Here is a 15096-nt window from a genome sequence, read left to right on the forward strand (position 1 = left end):
AATAAAAATAAAACATAAAAAAAAAAAAAGAAGTTCAAGCAGCACCTGGGTGGCTCAGTCAGTTAAGTGGCCGACTTCAGCTCAGGTCATGATCTCACCGTCTGTGAGTATGAGCCCCATGTCGGGCTCTGTGCTGACAGCTCAGAGCCTGGAAGCTGCTTCAGATTCTGTGTCTGCCTCTCTCTCTGCCCCTCCCCTGCTTGTACTCTGTGTGTCTCTGTCTCTCTCAAAAATAATAAACATTTAAAAAAAACTAAAAAAAAAGTTCAAAAGTCAAGGTACAGCAGTTCCTTCTGGAGACTCTAGGAGAAATCTGTTTCCCTGACTTTTCCAGCTTCTGGGGACCGACTGTACTTCTTGGTTTATGGCTCTATTCTCCATCTTCAAAGCCAGCTGCATGGCATCTTCAGATCTTTCCCGAGGACCCCTGCGTCCATTTTCACATCTCTTTAGCTCTGACCGTCCTGCCACTTTCTTATAAAGACCCTTGTGATTATATACAGTTCACCGGATTTCCCAGGAGAATCTCCCCATCTCAGGATCTGTCACCACATCCGCAGTCACGTTTGCCATGTAAGGGAACATATTCACAGATTCTGGGGATGAGGGTGTGGACATCTTTTGGAGGGCCAGTGTTCTACCCGCCACACAGAATGTTCGGCCTCTAGGTTAATGGAAATGCTTCTGGGAAGCCTGGCAGGAGGAACGTGACTTAGGGAGTGGGGCCTGGGGGGTGGTCAGGGCACAATAACAGCCGGTACTTTTGAGCTCCAGTTCTCTGTCGAGCGCCACACGCCTGATCTCCCTGACTCCTCAGACATCTCCGCGGGTGGGTACTGTTTATCCTCCGTTTCACAGATGAGGACACCACCTAGGGGAGGCTTTCTGGAAGGAGTAAAAATTTGAGCTGGATTTTGAAGGGAATCAAGGGGTTCGGCAGCAGGTAGGAGAGGTGTTTCAGAAAGAGGGCCCGTGGGGTGCCAGGGGCAGGGAGGTGAGAGCTTGGTGTGAATGGTGCCTGGTTCTTGGGGGAGGGGCAGGTGGGCGTGGAGCTTTGCAAATCAGACCTTTTATCCTGACATTCTCATATAAACTATTATTTTTCTACAGTAGTTTAAATAAATATTTTTTCTTTCTTTTTTTTTTTAAATGTTTTTTATTTATTTCTAGGAGAGAGAGAGAGACAGCGTGAGCAGGGGAGGGTCAGAGAGAGAGGGAGTCACAGACTGAAACAGGCTCCAGGCTCTGAGCTGGCAGTCAGCACAAAGCCTGACGTGGGGCTCGAACCCACAAACCGCGAGATCATGACCTAAGCGAAAGTCGGACGCTTAACCGACTAAGCCACCCAGGCGCCCCCTTTTTTTTTTTTTTTAATTTTTTTTATTTATTTCTAGGAGAGAGAGAGAGACAGCGTGAGCAGGGGAGGGTCAGAGAGAGAGGGAGTAAATAAATATTTTTTCAATAGCACCTACCACATGCCAGGGAGATAGACATTAAGAAGACACTGACATGAGCTTGGCACATCTGTTACTATCCCCACCCTCAGTAAATAAATAAAAGCCACCCTGGAAAGGTAAGGCTTGATGAGCACTTTGAGCCCTGTTCAGGGCCAGGTGCTGTGGGGGACGCAGAGTCCAGGAAGGCACAGCTTACCCTTAAGATAGCACTTTGGCTCCTAATGGGGAGATTCAAACCAGGCCCTGTGGCTGCAGAGCACAAGTTCTTAGCCTGATTTTTATTATTTTTTTCCACCAGATTTATTGAAGTATAATTGACAAATAAAAATTATATGTATTTAACATGTCCAGTGTGATGGTTTGGTATACATATGCGTTGTGAAATGATTACCACAATGAACCTAATTAACATATCAACTCACATGGTTACCTACCACCATGTATGTGAATAATTAAGATCTATTCTTGGGTCACCTGGCTGGCTCAGTCTGAAGAGTGTGGGACTCTTGATCTTGGGGTCTTGAGTTCAAGTCCCACATTGGGTGTAGATACTTAAATAAACTTAAAACAAATCTATTCTCTTAGTGAATTTCCAGTATGCAATAGAGTATTACTAACTATAGTCACCGAGCTGTACCTTATGTCCCCAGGATTTACTCATCTTGTACAACTGAAACTTTGTACCCTTTGACCAACATCTTCCTGTTTCCTCCCTCCAGCCCTGGACAACCACCATTCCACTCTGTTTTTATGACTTTTGTTTTTTTTTGTGAGATCACAAAATGTTTGTCTTTCTATGACTGGCATGTTTCACTGAACGTAATGCCCTCCAGGTTCATTCATGCTTTTGCAAATGACAGGGTTGCCTTTTTTTTTTTTTTAAGACTGCATAACATTCCAGTGTGTGTGTGTGTGTGTGTGTGTGTGTGTGTGTGTGTGTGTGTGCGCGTGTATGCAGGCCAGATTTTCTTTATCCATTCATCCGTCTCTTTAGTGGTTTCCATACGTTGACTATTGTAAATAATGCTGCAGTGAACATGAGAGCGCAGATGTGTTTTCAAGATAGATTTTTCTTTCTGGTTTGAAGGAAACTGAGGACTCATGCTACAGCCCAAGATACCATTGGAACAAGCCAGGTGCAGCCCAGGGCAGCCTGCCCCTGCTCACCCCTCCTCCCCAAGTTACCCCATCACAAGCTGGCTGCCACTTCTCTGCCCAACAGTTGCTGTCATTGTCAGATGAGAGTCTGTGTCGAGTACATAGCACGGTAGCTGGGATACCGGAAGCTGTCCACCTGTGTTACTTATCTGTCTTATTTCAGTAAAACTTACGCATCTTTGCGGTCGATAGGAATGAAAGCATCATCCTCTTTCTTATCACTTATTTGCAGCATAAAAGCCACATCTTTCCTTATCTCCCACGGTGAAATGAACTCATGCTAAACTGTGAGAAACCCATAGCTCCTTCTGCTTGGTGGAATAAGACCACATTCTTGGCATGGGATCTAAAAGAACCAGGAGAGGACCTGTCCGTCTGGGGGTAGTGGAGTGCGGAAGGGAAGTGGAAAGTTCAAGGGAAGCTCGAGTCTCATTTGTCACATCAGGAAATCAATAGGTAAGGACCCAAATAGGTAAATTAAGAAATAGCAGAGAGGGGCGCCTGAGTGGCTTAGTCGGTTAAGCGTCTGACTTTCGCTTAGGTCATGATCTTGTGGTTCGTGGGTTCGAGCCCCGCGTCAGGCTCTGTGCTGACTGCCAGCTCAGAGCCTGGAGCCTATTTCAGTCTGTGACTCCCTCTCTCTCTGACCCTCCCCTGCTCACGCTGTGTCTCTCTCTCTCTCTCTCCTAGAAATAAAAAAAAATTAAAAAAAAAGAAATAGCAAAGAAACTATATTATTTAGGGATGTGGCAATTTCCACCTGAAGTAACATCGAGAATTATTGGAAGCGATTGCCTCTGGAGGTTGGAAGCAGGGCTGCCCATGTCCTCTTGCAAAGGTTGTAAACTAAAGTTGAGCAGTACCCAACCTGTACGGTTGTACACCATGGTCTTACTAGGAAAACTGTGTTATTTTTATTTTTTTAAAGTTTATTTTTGAGAGAGAGAGACAGAGCGAATGCGGGAGGGGTGGGGGTGGGGGTGGGGACGCAGAATCTGAAACAGAGCCTGTGAGCACAGAGCCTGATGTAGGGCTCCAACTCTGATGGGGGAGATCATGGCCTGAGCCGAAGTCTGATGCTTAACCGATTGAGCCACTCAGGCGCCCCACGTGTTATTTTTAACCATGTGCTTTACTAAGACTTTTTTAATTATAAGAACTAATACACAGTGGCTCTAAGTCCTGGCTGGGTTTTGGACTCTTCATAATGCAGGTGAGAAAAGCCTATCTTCGGCCTCCCTAGAATGGGGCGGTATCAGGCATGTTTGGATTCATGGTCTCAAATGGTGTCGTCACTGTTCATTTTGCTCTTCATCTCTTGCTCTGCTCACCGCCAAACATCAGCTTTGTTCTCTGGTGGCCTTAGCCCCTGCCCCCGAATCACATCCTACACGAAAGGATGGTATTGTCTTCCAGCCTCTCAGGCTAAAACCCAATCTGGGATTGGGCCAGATTGGTTAACTTGAGTCACATGCTCACCTTTGAGCCAATCAATATGGCCAGGTGCATGAATGGTGTGATTGGTTCAGACCTGGGTCATGTGACACACCCTGTTGCCTGATGGTGGATATCCAATCTCAGAACAACAGGGTGGGGGTAGGGGGGCAGATTCTGGAACAGAAGCAGGTGTGTGACCCAAGGTGGCCCTGAAGTCACCCTGTTTTCCGTGGTGCAGTTGACGACCCGGTGGGTTCTGCCGTGCTGGGCATACCTTGGTGTGTATGCACTGGCCACATCACGTGGACCATACTGGCTCTGGGGTGCTGGCGCCTGGAAGTGGCAGGCAGTTCATTTCTAAAGCTAGCAAGGCAGCTCTTGGGGGTGAAGAGAGCCCCAAGGAAGACCAGTGGTCACCGTAGCTTGGCCCACAGTCTTGACCTGGACATTGCAAACATTGTGTTCTGTCCCAGCCACTGCCAGAGGAACCCAGTGGCCAAAGTCTAAAATAGCCTGTTCCCCGAAGACCCCTGAAGACGCTTGGCTTGGCTACTAACCAGCTATCCAGGTTACCAGCGTGGCTGGGACCCACGGCTCAGCCCCTTTTATTTAGGATAATAAAAATGATGATGATAATAATTCTGTGTCTCAGTGCTTGCTCTGTGTGAGCGCTGTCAGGTTAACCGGGTGACCAGATTATCGCAAGGAAGCTGAGGCTTGAAAGGTAATGTCACACAGCTAGTAAGTGGCAGAGCTGGGGCTTGAGGTTGAGTCTGACTCAGAATTCCACTCAACCACCTCTCTATACAAATATTTTCCCAGAGTGTGTCAGAGATGGGGCGGGGAGAAGGGGCGTGGTATGTGGGTTCCTGAGCAAGGGGAAACGAAACCTTCCAGAGAATCCTGATGTCTTAGCTGGGGTCCTGCCCCTGGTCTCAGCCTCTTTGCCAACGAGAGCAGGCCCCTGTGGGCTGAGGAAGCCCAGGTCAGATGGAGATTCCTGGGAGGTCAGAGCTTTGGCTGGTGTTGGAACAGATATAGTGGGGCTGAGTTATGGAACATTGAGGGCTCCTTGCCTGCTTGGGGAATCCACCGTACTGCAGGGCGCAGTCTTCCTGGGTGAATGTGGGAGTAGCTGCCAAGTTTGGACTCTGGATTAAGGCCACAGTTTTCCCAGGTTGAACCTACCCAGGCATCGACTTGTCATAAGAGATGTGATGTGACTTTTTGTGGGAAAGATGGGGATACTGGGCTGGATAGAATTATAAGTAGTATGGGGGGAAATTATACTAGATATTATAAGTTTAGATAGTCAAGTCTGAAGATTGTGAGTCTGGGACTGTTATACTGCCCCATGATGGAAGATAATGCTGCCCCAGGCTCCCTCTGTCTCATGACTCTGCCATCCACAGCATATGCTTTTCTCTTCTTGGTTAAATATAGCTGTTTGAGTTCCGGCCATCACACCTCCATTCCAGCCAGCAGGAAGGAGGAAGATTCCAGAAGGGCACACTCCCTCCCTTTAAAAACTCTTCCCTAAAGTTGAAAACAGCCCTTCTGTTTATATACCCTTGGCCAGAACTTGGACACATGGTCACACCTAACTGCAAAGGAATCTGGGAAATTTAGACCTTCTTTTGAGTGGCCATGTGCTTAGCCAAAAAACCAGCGGTTGTTAAGGAGAGAACAGCTGCTGGGGGACAGTTCACAGGCACTGTCACAGCTGCCTTAAGAGCAAATTTATGACAACGGGAAAACCATAAAACATCCCCACTCAGTTCTGGAATATGCATCATGTGCCTGCTGAGTGCAAGGCACTGTGCCAGGCAGGGTCGCAGCTGCTTGTCTGCAGCTCCTTTTGTTTCCCAGGGTCAAGGAGAATGTCAGGTCTGGGCTCTGCTCATAGTTACTCTGTGAATCTAGGCCACTTCCCTCAGCTCCCCTCACAAATGGGGGAGTCAGTGAGATGAATTAGTGTAGTCCAGGTCAGCAGCAGCACAGCTGGGGTTTGTACCTGAGTGCAGGCTCTTAGCCCCTGGGTAACACTGCCTGGAAGTCTGTGGGTTGATGCTGAGGTTCTGGCCCCTCCCCAGCCCCATCCCAGCCCCTAGAGGCCAGTGACCCGGCTGGGTCCACACTGCCTTGGTCAGCAAAGGTTCTGGCCAAGGGCTGATGGGGGCAGAGCAGGCACTGGGGCTGGGAGCCGCGGAGGGGGAGGGGTGGGCCCAGGGCCCAGGGAAGGTTTTGGTAACAAGCAGGGTCAGATGGCTCAGGCATTGGCTCCAGCCTGTGAGAGTGTCCTGCCCACGGGGTAAGAAACAACTCTGCAGTTGACACCTGGGGCAGCGATTTTCAAGAAACCACTGTGGGTGGTGCATTAAGGGGAAAAAATGAAAAAGAAGTAAAGCAAAACAAAAATAAGTCGACTAGAAAATAGCAGAACACATTGTACAAAGTGAGTCTAAGTATGGTTTCCTGAAATTTTAATTTACACTTTGTGTGTACTGAGTTAGGATAGAAATATATCCGCTGCTATGGTAGCTGTTAAGAAAGTGCCAGAGCCTAAGATCTAGGAGGCTGCCTGCCGATAGAGAGAGCCATTAAGAATAATCGGAATTATTGCCTCGACCTAAAAATGTTTTAAAATTGTTTTCATTTGGGGCGCCTGGGTGGCTTAGTCGGTTAAGCGTCCGACTTTCGCCTAGGTCATGATCTCACGGGTCGTGGGTTCGAGCCCCGCGTCGGGCTCTGTGCTGACTGCCAGCTCAGAGCCTGGAGCCTGTTTCAGTCTGTGACTCCCTCTCTCTCTGACCCTCCCCTGCTCACGCTGTCTCTCTCTTTCTCTCCTAGAATAAATAAAACATTAAAAAAATAATAAAAATAAAGTTGTTTTCATTTATTTATTATTTTATATTGAAAGCAATGCAGCTTGTGAAAAGTTAAAACAGTGTACAAAGTTCTTTTTTTTTTTTTTTTTTTTAAGATTTACTTTATTTTGAGAGAGTTTGTGTGTGCACACAGTCGGGGAGGGACCGAGAGGGAGAGAGAGAGAGGTTGAAGGAGAATCCCAAGCAGGCTCCACACTCAGAGCAGAGTCCAATGCAGGGCTCGATCCTATAACTCTGGGATCATGACCTGAGCCAAAATCAAGAGTCAGCCACTTGGGGCACCTGGGTGGCTCAGTCGGTTAAGCGTCCGACTTCAGCTCAGGTCATGATCTCACAGTTTGTGGGTTTGAGCCCCGCGTCGGGGCTGTGCTCACAGCTAGCTCAGAGCCTGGAGCCTGTCTTCACATTCTGTATCTCCCTGTCTCTCTGACCCTCCCCTGCTCATGCTGTCTCTATCTCTCTCTCAAAAATAAATAAAACATTAAAAAAAAGTAAAAAAAAAAAAAAAAGAGTCAGCCGCTCAACTGACTGAACCATCCAGGTGCCCCTGTAGCAAGTTCTTAAATGTTCTTCCCACCCCCACCTGCCAGCTTCCATTACTACTGCCCATCCCAGTGTTGGTAGAGTTCCTGGGAGTCCTTGAGGGAAGTTTTAACACATCTACTAATGTCCTTTTCCTTTTAACTTGAGTAGGATCACCATAATAGACCTGCTGTTCTTCAACTTGCTTTTTTTTTATTTAATGTTTTTTGGTTTTGTTTTATTTCTGAGAGAGAGAGAGACAGCGTGAGCAGGCGAGGGTCAGAGAGAGAGGGAGACACAGAATCTGAAACAGGCTCCAGGCTCTGAACTAGCTGTCAGCACAGAGCCCGACGTTGGGCTCGAACCCACGAATCATGAGATCACTACCTGAGCTGAAGTCGGACGCTTAACCGATTGAGCCCCTTCAACTTGCTTTTTAAATGTAACAGTTTTGTGGGGTGCCTGGCTGGCTCAGTCAGTAGAGCATGTGACTCTTGATCTCGGGTTTATGAGTTGGAATCCCACATTGAGTTGTAGAGATTACTTGAAAGTAAAATCTTAAACATAAATTTCACAGTTTTTCTTGACTTTTTAAAAAATTCCGCTTTATTAAAATATTCACAAACCTGCCAATCTATCCATGTAAAGTGTACAGTTCAGCTGTTTTTAGTATATTGGCAGTCATGCAACCAAGACTAAAACCAACAGTTTTAGACATTTTCATCGACTCCAAAGAAACACATTAGCAACTGTTCCCCTCCCCCACCCCCATTCTCTTCTCCCCCATCCGTAGACATTCACTCATGTACTTTCTGTCTGTATAGATTTGCCTTTTCTGGACATTTCATACAAATGGATTCATTCAATATGTGGTGTTTTGTGGTCAGATTCTTTCACTTAGCATAATGCTTTTAAGGTTCACCCATGTGTCGGTAAGTCCTTCCTTTTGGTGGGTGTATAGTATTCCATTGTGTGGATATGCCACATTTTGTTTATCCATTCATTAGGTGATGGACATTTGAGTTGTTTCCCCATTTGGCAATTACAGATAATACTTCTATGAACATATGTGTACACGTTTTTATGTAGATGTTTTCATTTCTCTTGGACATATACCGAGGAGTGGAATTGCTGGATTGTATGGTGATTCTGTGGTTAACTTTTTGAGGAACTGCCAGACTATTTTCTAAAAGTTGTTGCACCATTTTACATTCCTACCAATGGTGTATGAGTGTTTTAATTTCTCCGTACCTTTGCCAACATTTGTTATTTATTGGGTTTTGCTAAAATTATTCTATCCCTTCTAGTGGGTATGACTTTGACTTGCATTTCCCTAATGGCTAATGATGTTGAGCATCTTTTCACATGCTTCTTGGTCATGGGTATGTCTTCTTGAGAGAAATGTCTATTCAAATTCATTCAAGCCCTTTGCCCATTTATTATTTGGGTTGTTATTTTATTGTTCAATTGTATAATATTTATTTTGAGAGAAAGAGCATGTGGGAGAAGAGCAGAGAGAAATGGAGAGAGAGAATCCCAGGCAGGCTCCAAAGTGTCTCAAGGTAGAGCCCATTGTGGGGCTCAGTCTCACGAACTGTGAGATCATGACCTGAGCCAAAATCAAGAGTTGGACGCTGAGTGAGCCACCCAGGCACCCCACAAGTGGTGCCTAATTTATCTGTTCTTTTGTTGCATATGCTGTTTGTGTCCTATCTAAGAAGGCTTTCCTAACCCACATCACAAGATTTTCTCCCATATTAGACAATCTCTTAGCTTTTATATTTAAGTCTCTGATCCATTTTTAGTTATTTCCCATGACGAGTATAAGGAAGGGGTTCAATTTCATTCTTTAGCCATGTATATTTACTTGTCTCAGCACCGTTTGTTGAAAAGATTATTCTTTCTGCAGTGAATATGGTCTTGGCTCCCTTGTCAAAATCAACGGTTATAAATGTGAGGGTTCATTTCCGGACTCTCAAATCTCTTCCATCAATCTATGTCTATCCTCACGCCGATACCAACTGTCTTGATTACTGTAGCTACATAGCAAGTTTTGAATTAAGGAAGTGTGACTCCTTCAACTTTGTTCCTGTTTTTTTTCAAGACTGTTTTGGCTATTTTGGGACCCTTGAATTTTCATATGAACTTTAGTACCCATTTGTTAATTTCTTCAAAAAACCACTCGGATTTTGATAGTGGTTGGTTTGAGTCTGTAGATCAATTTGGGGAGTATTGCCATCTTAGCCATATTAAATCCTCTGATCTGTGAACACAGAATATCTTCCCACTTTTTTAGGTCTTTAAGTTTTTTCAACATGTTGTGTTTCTCAGTATACAAGTCATGTACTTCTTTTATTAAATTTATTCCCAAGTATTCTTTTTGAAGTTCTTTATAGATGAACTTGTTTTCTTAATTTTGTTTTTGGATTTTTCATTCCTAGTGTGTAGAAATACTATTGATTTTTCTATCCTACAACCTTGCTGAACTTTTTCTTGATTGTTTTGCATGTCTGTGTGTATCTCGAGCTTCCCCTTTCTTATAACAGTCACACAGCCGTTCATGGTATAGAAAACTCTAATTAATTGACAAGACTCCACTGATGGACATCGTGGGATGTTACCATTCTTTTGCTGTGACTGATTATGCTAAAGAGAACATTCTTTGGGTCACACAACCATTCTGTGGGCAAGTATTGAGTGCCCAGTTTATGCCAGGTACTCTTTGAGGCACTGGGGATACAGGCAGTAAAAAGGTAAAGGAGGTTTCAGCTTGGGAAAATCTCTGATGAGAATAAAGCAGAGAGATGTGCTAAGGGGTGACTGGATATGTGTATGAGAAGAGTTCTTTGAATAGAGAGGTGACTTTTGAGCTAGGATCCAACTGGTGAGAAAGAACCTACTGTTGGAAGGTTGGGGAGATTGTTCTAGGCACAGGGAATAGCGAGCACAAAGACCCTGGGGTAGAAATAGGCTTCCCATGCTCACCAAATGGAAAGCAAACCAGTGGGCCTTGGAGAGCGGCCAAGGCCAGAGGATAAGTGGGCAGGGGCCAGACTAAGGCCGGCCTTGTAGCCTTAAAGGCCATTTACATTTTATTAATAATGTGGAGAGAAGCTGCCGGAGGGTGTTAAGCAGGGGAATGATTTAATATACTTTATGTTCTAAAACGATCACTCGAGTTGCTTAAGAAGCATTTATTTTCCCTGCCTTATTTCAAACACAGAGTTCTTTGAAGTGGAATTACTGGGTTGACAGGTTTGTACATTAAAAATGTTCTTAAATGCTGCCTGCCTAGTGCCTCCCCAAAAGATAGCTGTAGTTTTCACTCTGAGGGTGCCAGCTCTTTGTCACCAGGGGCGCTCGTGGTTAGGTGCACAGCGAGCTCTGACTCCCAGGACCCCGGCACCCATTGTCTTGCTTCCCTTGCAGGACCCACACTGCTGCATTTGCCCTGTAACTCTGGCTGTACCGCCTGCCCCTTGGGTAACACGGGCATCCCAGGAAGATGGCAGACGAAGACCTCATTTTCCGCCTGGAAGGTGTTGATGGCAGCCAGACCCCCCGGACTGGTCACGACGGTGATTCCGAGGCAGACAGCGATGATGAGGAAGGTTACTTCATCTGCCCCATCACAGATGACCCCCGGTCACACCAGAATGTCAATTCCAAAGTTCATAACTACTATAGCAACCTAACGAAGAGCGAGCACTATGGCTCTAGCGGGTCTCCTGCAAGCTCCTTCCACTTTAAGGTGAGTGGACCACCTGTTCCATCCTGGCCCACCTGCCGCAAGGGGTGGGGAAGTGGGCTCACTGATTGGGCAGCACTCTGAGCTCTGGACATTGGCCGAGATGCCTGTTAAGCTGGGAGGGTTTTGTTGGCTTAAAACAAGTCTCATTACTTTAGAATGATGTTATTCAAAGAGCTGCTCAAGACCCACTCCTGGGCCATGGAAACCTTGACCAACTTTTAAAATATTGCAACAGAACAGAATACATGAGGGCATACCGGAGAACACTGCAGACTATAAAGCTCTTACTTTCTGGGACCGACGCTCAGACACGTTCACATGTGTGGTGACCCACTTGGTTGTTGTTGGCCAGGCTCTAATCATGTGAATATTTGCATTTCATCCCCGACATGTGTGTATGTGGGTGCAGGGACGTGACGTCAAATGTAGTTCTTCGTGTTGGTTGTGGTCAAAAAGGCCACTGCCTTCATATAACAGTGTATGTTAACTATACTGGAATTAAAATAAAAATCTTAATAAAAAAATTAAAATGAAAACACACTTGGGGTTGGGCAACCTTCTTCTGGATTGAGGAAAAGTGTACTTATTTGGGATGTGTGCTCATGCCAGAGCAAAGCTCATATAAAGGGCTGGGGGAAAGATAAACATTGGGCTTTTGTATAATAACTGGTGATGAAAAAAATTCATTTATTTAGTTAGTAATCTCTACGCCCAATGTGGGGCTCAAACTCATGACCCGGAGGGGTGCCTGGGTGGCTCAGTTGGTTGGGGGTCCGACTTTAGCTCAGGTTGTGATCTCGCGGTCAGCTCGATCATCTCAGGTTGTGATCAGCACATCGGGCCCTGTGCTGACAGCTCAGGGCCTGGAGCCTGCTTCGAATTCTGTGTCCCCCTCTCTCTCTGCCCCTCCCCTGCTCGCACTCTCTCAGAAATGAATAAGCGTTAAAAAATTCAAACTCATGACCCTGCAATCGAGTTGCATGCTCTTCCAACTGAGCCAGCCAGGCGCCCTGAAAAAAATTTTAAATGCAATAATGTTATCCTGATTTAATTTAGTGCTTGCCAATAGAAGGTTAGTACTGTAAGCAAAATGTGAATTGCCACTTTGGGATTTAGAATTGGAGCCATTCTTCTCTAACTTCAAAATTAATCTGTTTTTATAAAATTAATAATTCTAGGGATGCCTGGGCGGCTCAGTCGGTTGAGCATCTGCCTCTGATTTTGGTTCAGGTCATGATCCTAGCGTCATGGGATTGAGCCCTGCATCAGGCTCTGTACTGAGCGTGGAGGCTGCTTAAGATTCTCTCTCTACCTCTGCCCCTCTTCCCTGCTCATGCTCTCTTAAAAAAAAATTAATAACTCTAGTTCTTGGACAGTTGGATTTTTTTTCCTATCAGGGCCAGAGTTCTAGCTGAAGTCTCTGTGGGGCAGGCAGCTCCAGAAATAGTCCTGTGGGTCCCCTCTGAGGTTGGAGGCCCCTCAGGGGTCAGACTGAGGCTTGCCCTGCTTTCCCATCCTGAGCCAGCCTCTGAAACTCACAGCCAGCCCCATGGAGGGCAGCACGGGAAGGGGAGCAGAGCAGCCTGGCACTCCGGTCTCTTCACTGGGAGCTGGGGAGGCCGGAGGAAATGCTGATCCCTGAGGCATCCATGTGTGAGGAAATCTGGGCGCCAGCGGGGTCTGGAGGGCTAAGGGCTCGTGACTCAGAAACCAGCTCATGCTGGCTGAAGGGAAGAAGGGTATCCGTTATAATAGTCCAGGAGTATTTCTGGGGACCCAGGGGAAGAAACAACGTCTAGTCTCTCAGGGCACAAGTCTAGGAACCAGAAGACAGCAGGCTGTACTGTCTCTCCCTGTCTCTCCCTCTTCTTTATTCTTCTCTGCTTCCAGTCTGGACAGTGGGAAAATGGACCCCTATGGCCCCAGTGTCCCCTCATTACAGATGGAGCCATGTGCAAAGACGGCCTTCTCCCTCTCCATGCCGTTTGTAGGGGGCAAATATCTGCTTGGCCCAGCCTGAGTCAGGCATTCGCTCTCTCTGACTCAGTAGTTTCTGTCCAGGGCATGGGATTGAGGGGCAGGGGAGTGGCCCACAAGAGGGGACTGCTTCAGGAAAGGGGGATCCTGGTGGCTTCCTTGGGGGGCAGACCGCTCAGCTGACCCCTTGAACCCAGTTGAGGCTTTTTGGAAGACACTGAGAGGGCCCAGGAGCTGAAGGGTCTCAGACACAGCCAGCCAGTCCCTGACCACAAAATATAGTTTGGTGAAGCCTTTAAAGGAAACGCAGATGGAGTGACCCAGTGACACAAGGTTTATGTGCAGGTCTGTGGCTTTAGGAGGTGAGCCTCATGAGGGTAGGGCACTGTAGCATTTATCACTCATCTCCAGTGCCTGGGGCCATGCTCTGCACACAGTAGGTGCTTATTTCAGAATCAGGGACGGGATGGAAGAATACTCAACTGACTTCACTGCGGGTGCTCTCTTGATGAAGGACAGTATTTACCTAAAACGTAAACCCTTGTGGGCCATTTGACAATAGTTCTTAAAATAAAAAATATACCTCAGACGGCAAATTGATCTCTGAGAATCATCCTCAGCCCAAGTGCTCCCACTGTGTGTACTGTTGTCTTCGCCCTGTTCCTTATGGCAACCCCACGTGTTCCCCACAAAGCCCATGTGGGAGGGTACCCACCTCAGTCTAGAACCAGTACAGAAGAAGGACGCCTGGGCGGCTCAGTCAGTGAAGCGTCTGACTCTTGGTTTTGGCTCAGGTCATGATTTCACTGTTTCGTGAGTTTGAGCCCAGTTTCAGGCTCTGTGCTGACAGTTTGGAGCTGGCTTGGGATTCTCTCTCTGCCTCTCCCCCACTCACACTATCTCTGTCTCTCTCAAAACTGATAAAAAAAAAATTTAAAAATTTTAAAAAAGAACCAGTACAGAAGTATTTGTACAAATACTCAAGTTTTAGATATTCAAAGATGTTGCAGTATTGTTGTAATAAAGAAAAAATAGACATAGCTCAAAGGTCCATCAAGAGGGGCTTATTTAAATGATAAACTATGGTCCTAAGAGAATAGTGTATTTACATTAAAACAAAAATGATGTTTCTATGTGATTTGACTCGAAAACTGTGCCAAGATGTATATATATATTTGGAGGGAAAATCCATGAAAAGCAGAGGGATAGTGTGGGTCCATAATTAGGACATAAAATGTTAGCTGTTTTTATTTTTATATGCCATTAAGTAAAATAGCAAGCTAAAATATAATACAGTCTCACATTTATCAAAAAATATATAAACACATCTTAGTATTTGCATTGCAAAAACTGACAGAGGAATTTATACCCAACAGTTAATGGTGATTCTCTCTGGGGAAAAGGGTGCCACTATGGGAGACTTTATGTTATATATTTTTTTAAACATTTGGAACTTTTTTTAATGTTTATTTTTGAGAGAGAGAGAGAATTCAGGGGAGAAGCAGAGAGAGAGGGAGAGAGAAAGAATCCCAAGCAGGTTCTGCACTGTCAGCACAGAGCCTGACGCAGGCCTTGAACCCACCAACTGTAAGATCATGACCTGAGCCAAAATCTAGAGTCAGAAGCTTAACTGATGGAGCCACTGAGGTGCCCAAACATTTGGGACTTTTAAGCCACACATATGCATTACTTGTGTGCAGAAGAAGGCATTTTTTGAAGAAGAAAAATAAAGCAAAACATCCAGGTCATCTCCCTTCCCTCAAACAAACAAAGCAAAAAATAGCCCCTCTTTCTACAAGGCATAGTTCAAAATCCTCACCAAGGATGAGAGCGCTCATGGTCCCCAGGGACCGTTCTGGGCTCTGTTCATCCCCCACCTCTCCCTGCTCCTGGGATAGGCTTCCCT

At 45.9% G+C, this 15096-nt stretch overlaps 1 protein-coding gene across 2 annotated transcripts in view; it reads left to right on the forward strand.

Annotated features, from left to right (window-relative positions):
• Nucleotides 1-15096, forward strand: part of EEF2K (eukaryotic elongation factor 2 kinase) — a 71571-nt gene that overhangs the window by 14643 nt on the left and 41832 nt on the right. For both annotated transcript variants that reach the window (XM_039234376.1, XM_039234375.1), the window contains exon 2: nucleotides 10892-11213. In XM_039234376.1, the coding sequence (XP_039090307.1) occupies nucleotides 10968-11213 (246 nt within the window). In that variant the 5' untranslated portion in view covers nucleotides 10892-10967. The remainder of the gene's footprint in view (nucleotides 1-10891; nucleotides 11214-15096) is intronic.

The sequence above is a fragment of the Hyaena hyaena genome, unplaced genomic scaffold, assembly GCF_003009895.1.
Source record: "Hyaena hyaena isolate Hyena2069 unplaced genomic scaffold, ASM300989v1 scaffold_88, whole genome shotgun sequence".
Classification (NCBI taxonomy): domain Eukaryota; kingdom Metazoa; phylum Chordata; class Mammalia; order Carnivora; family Hyaenidae; genus Hyaena; species Hyaena hyaena.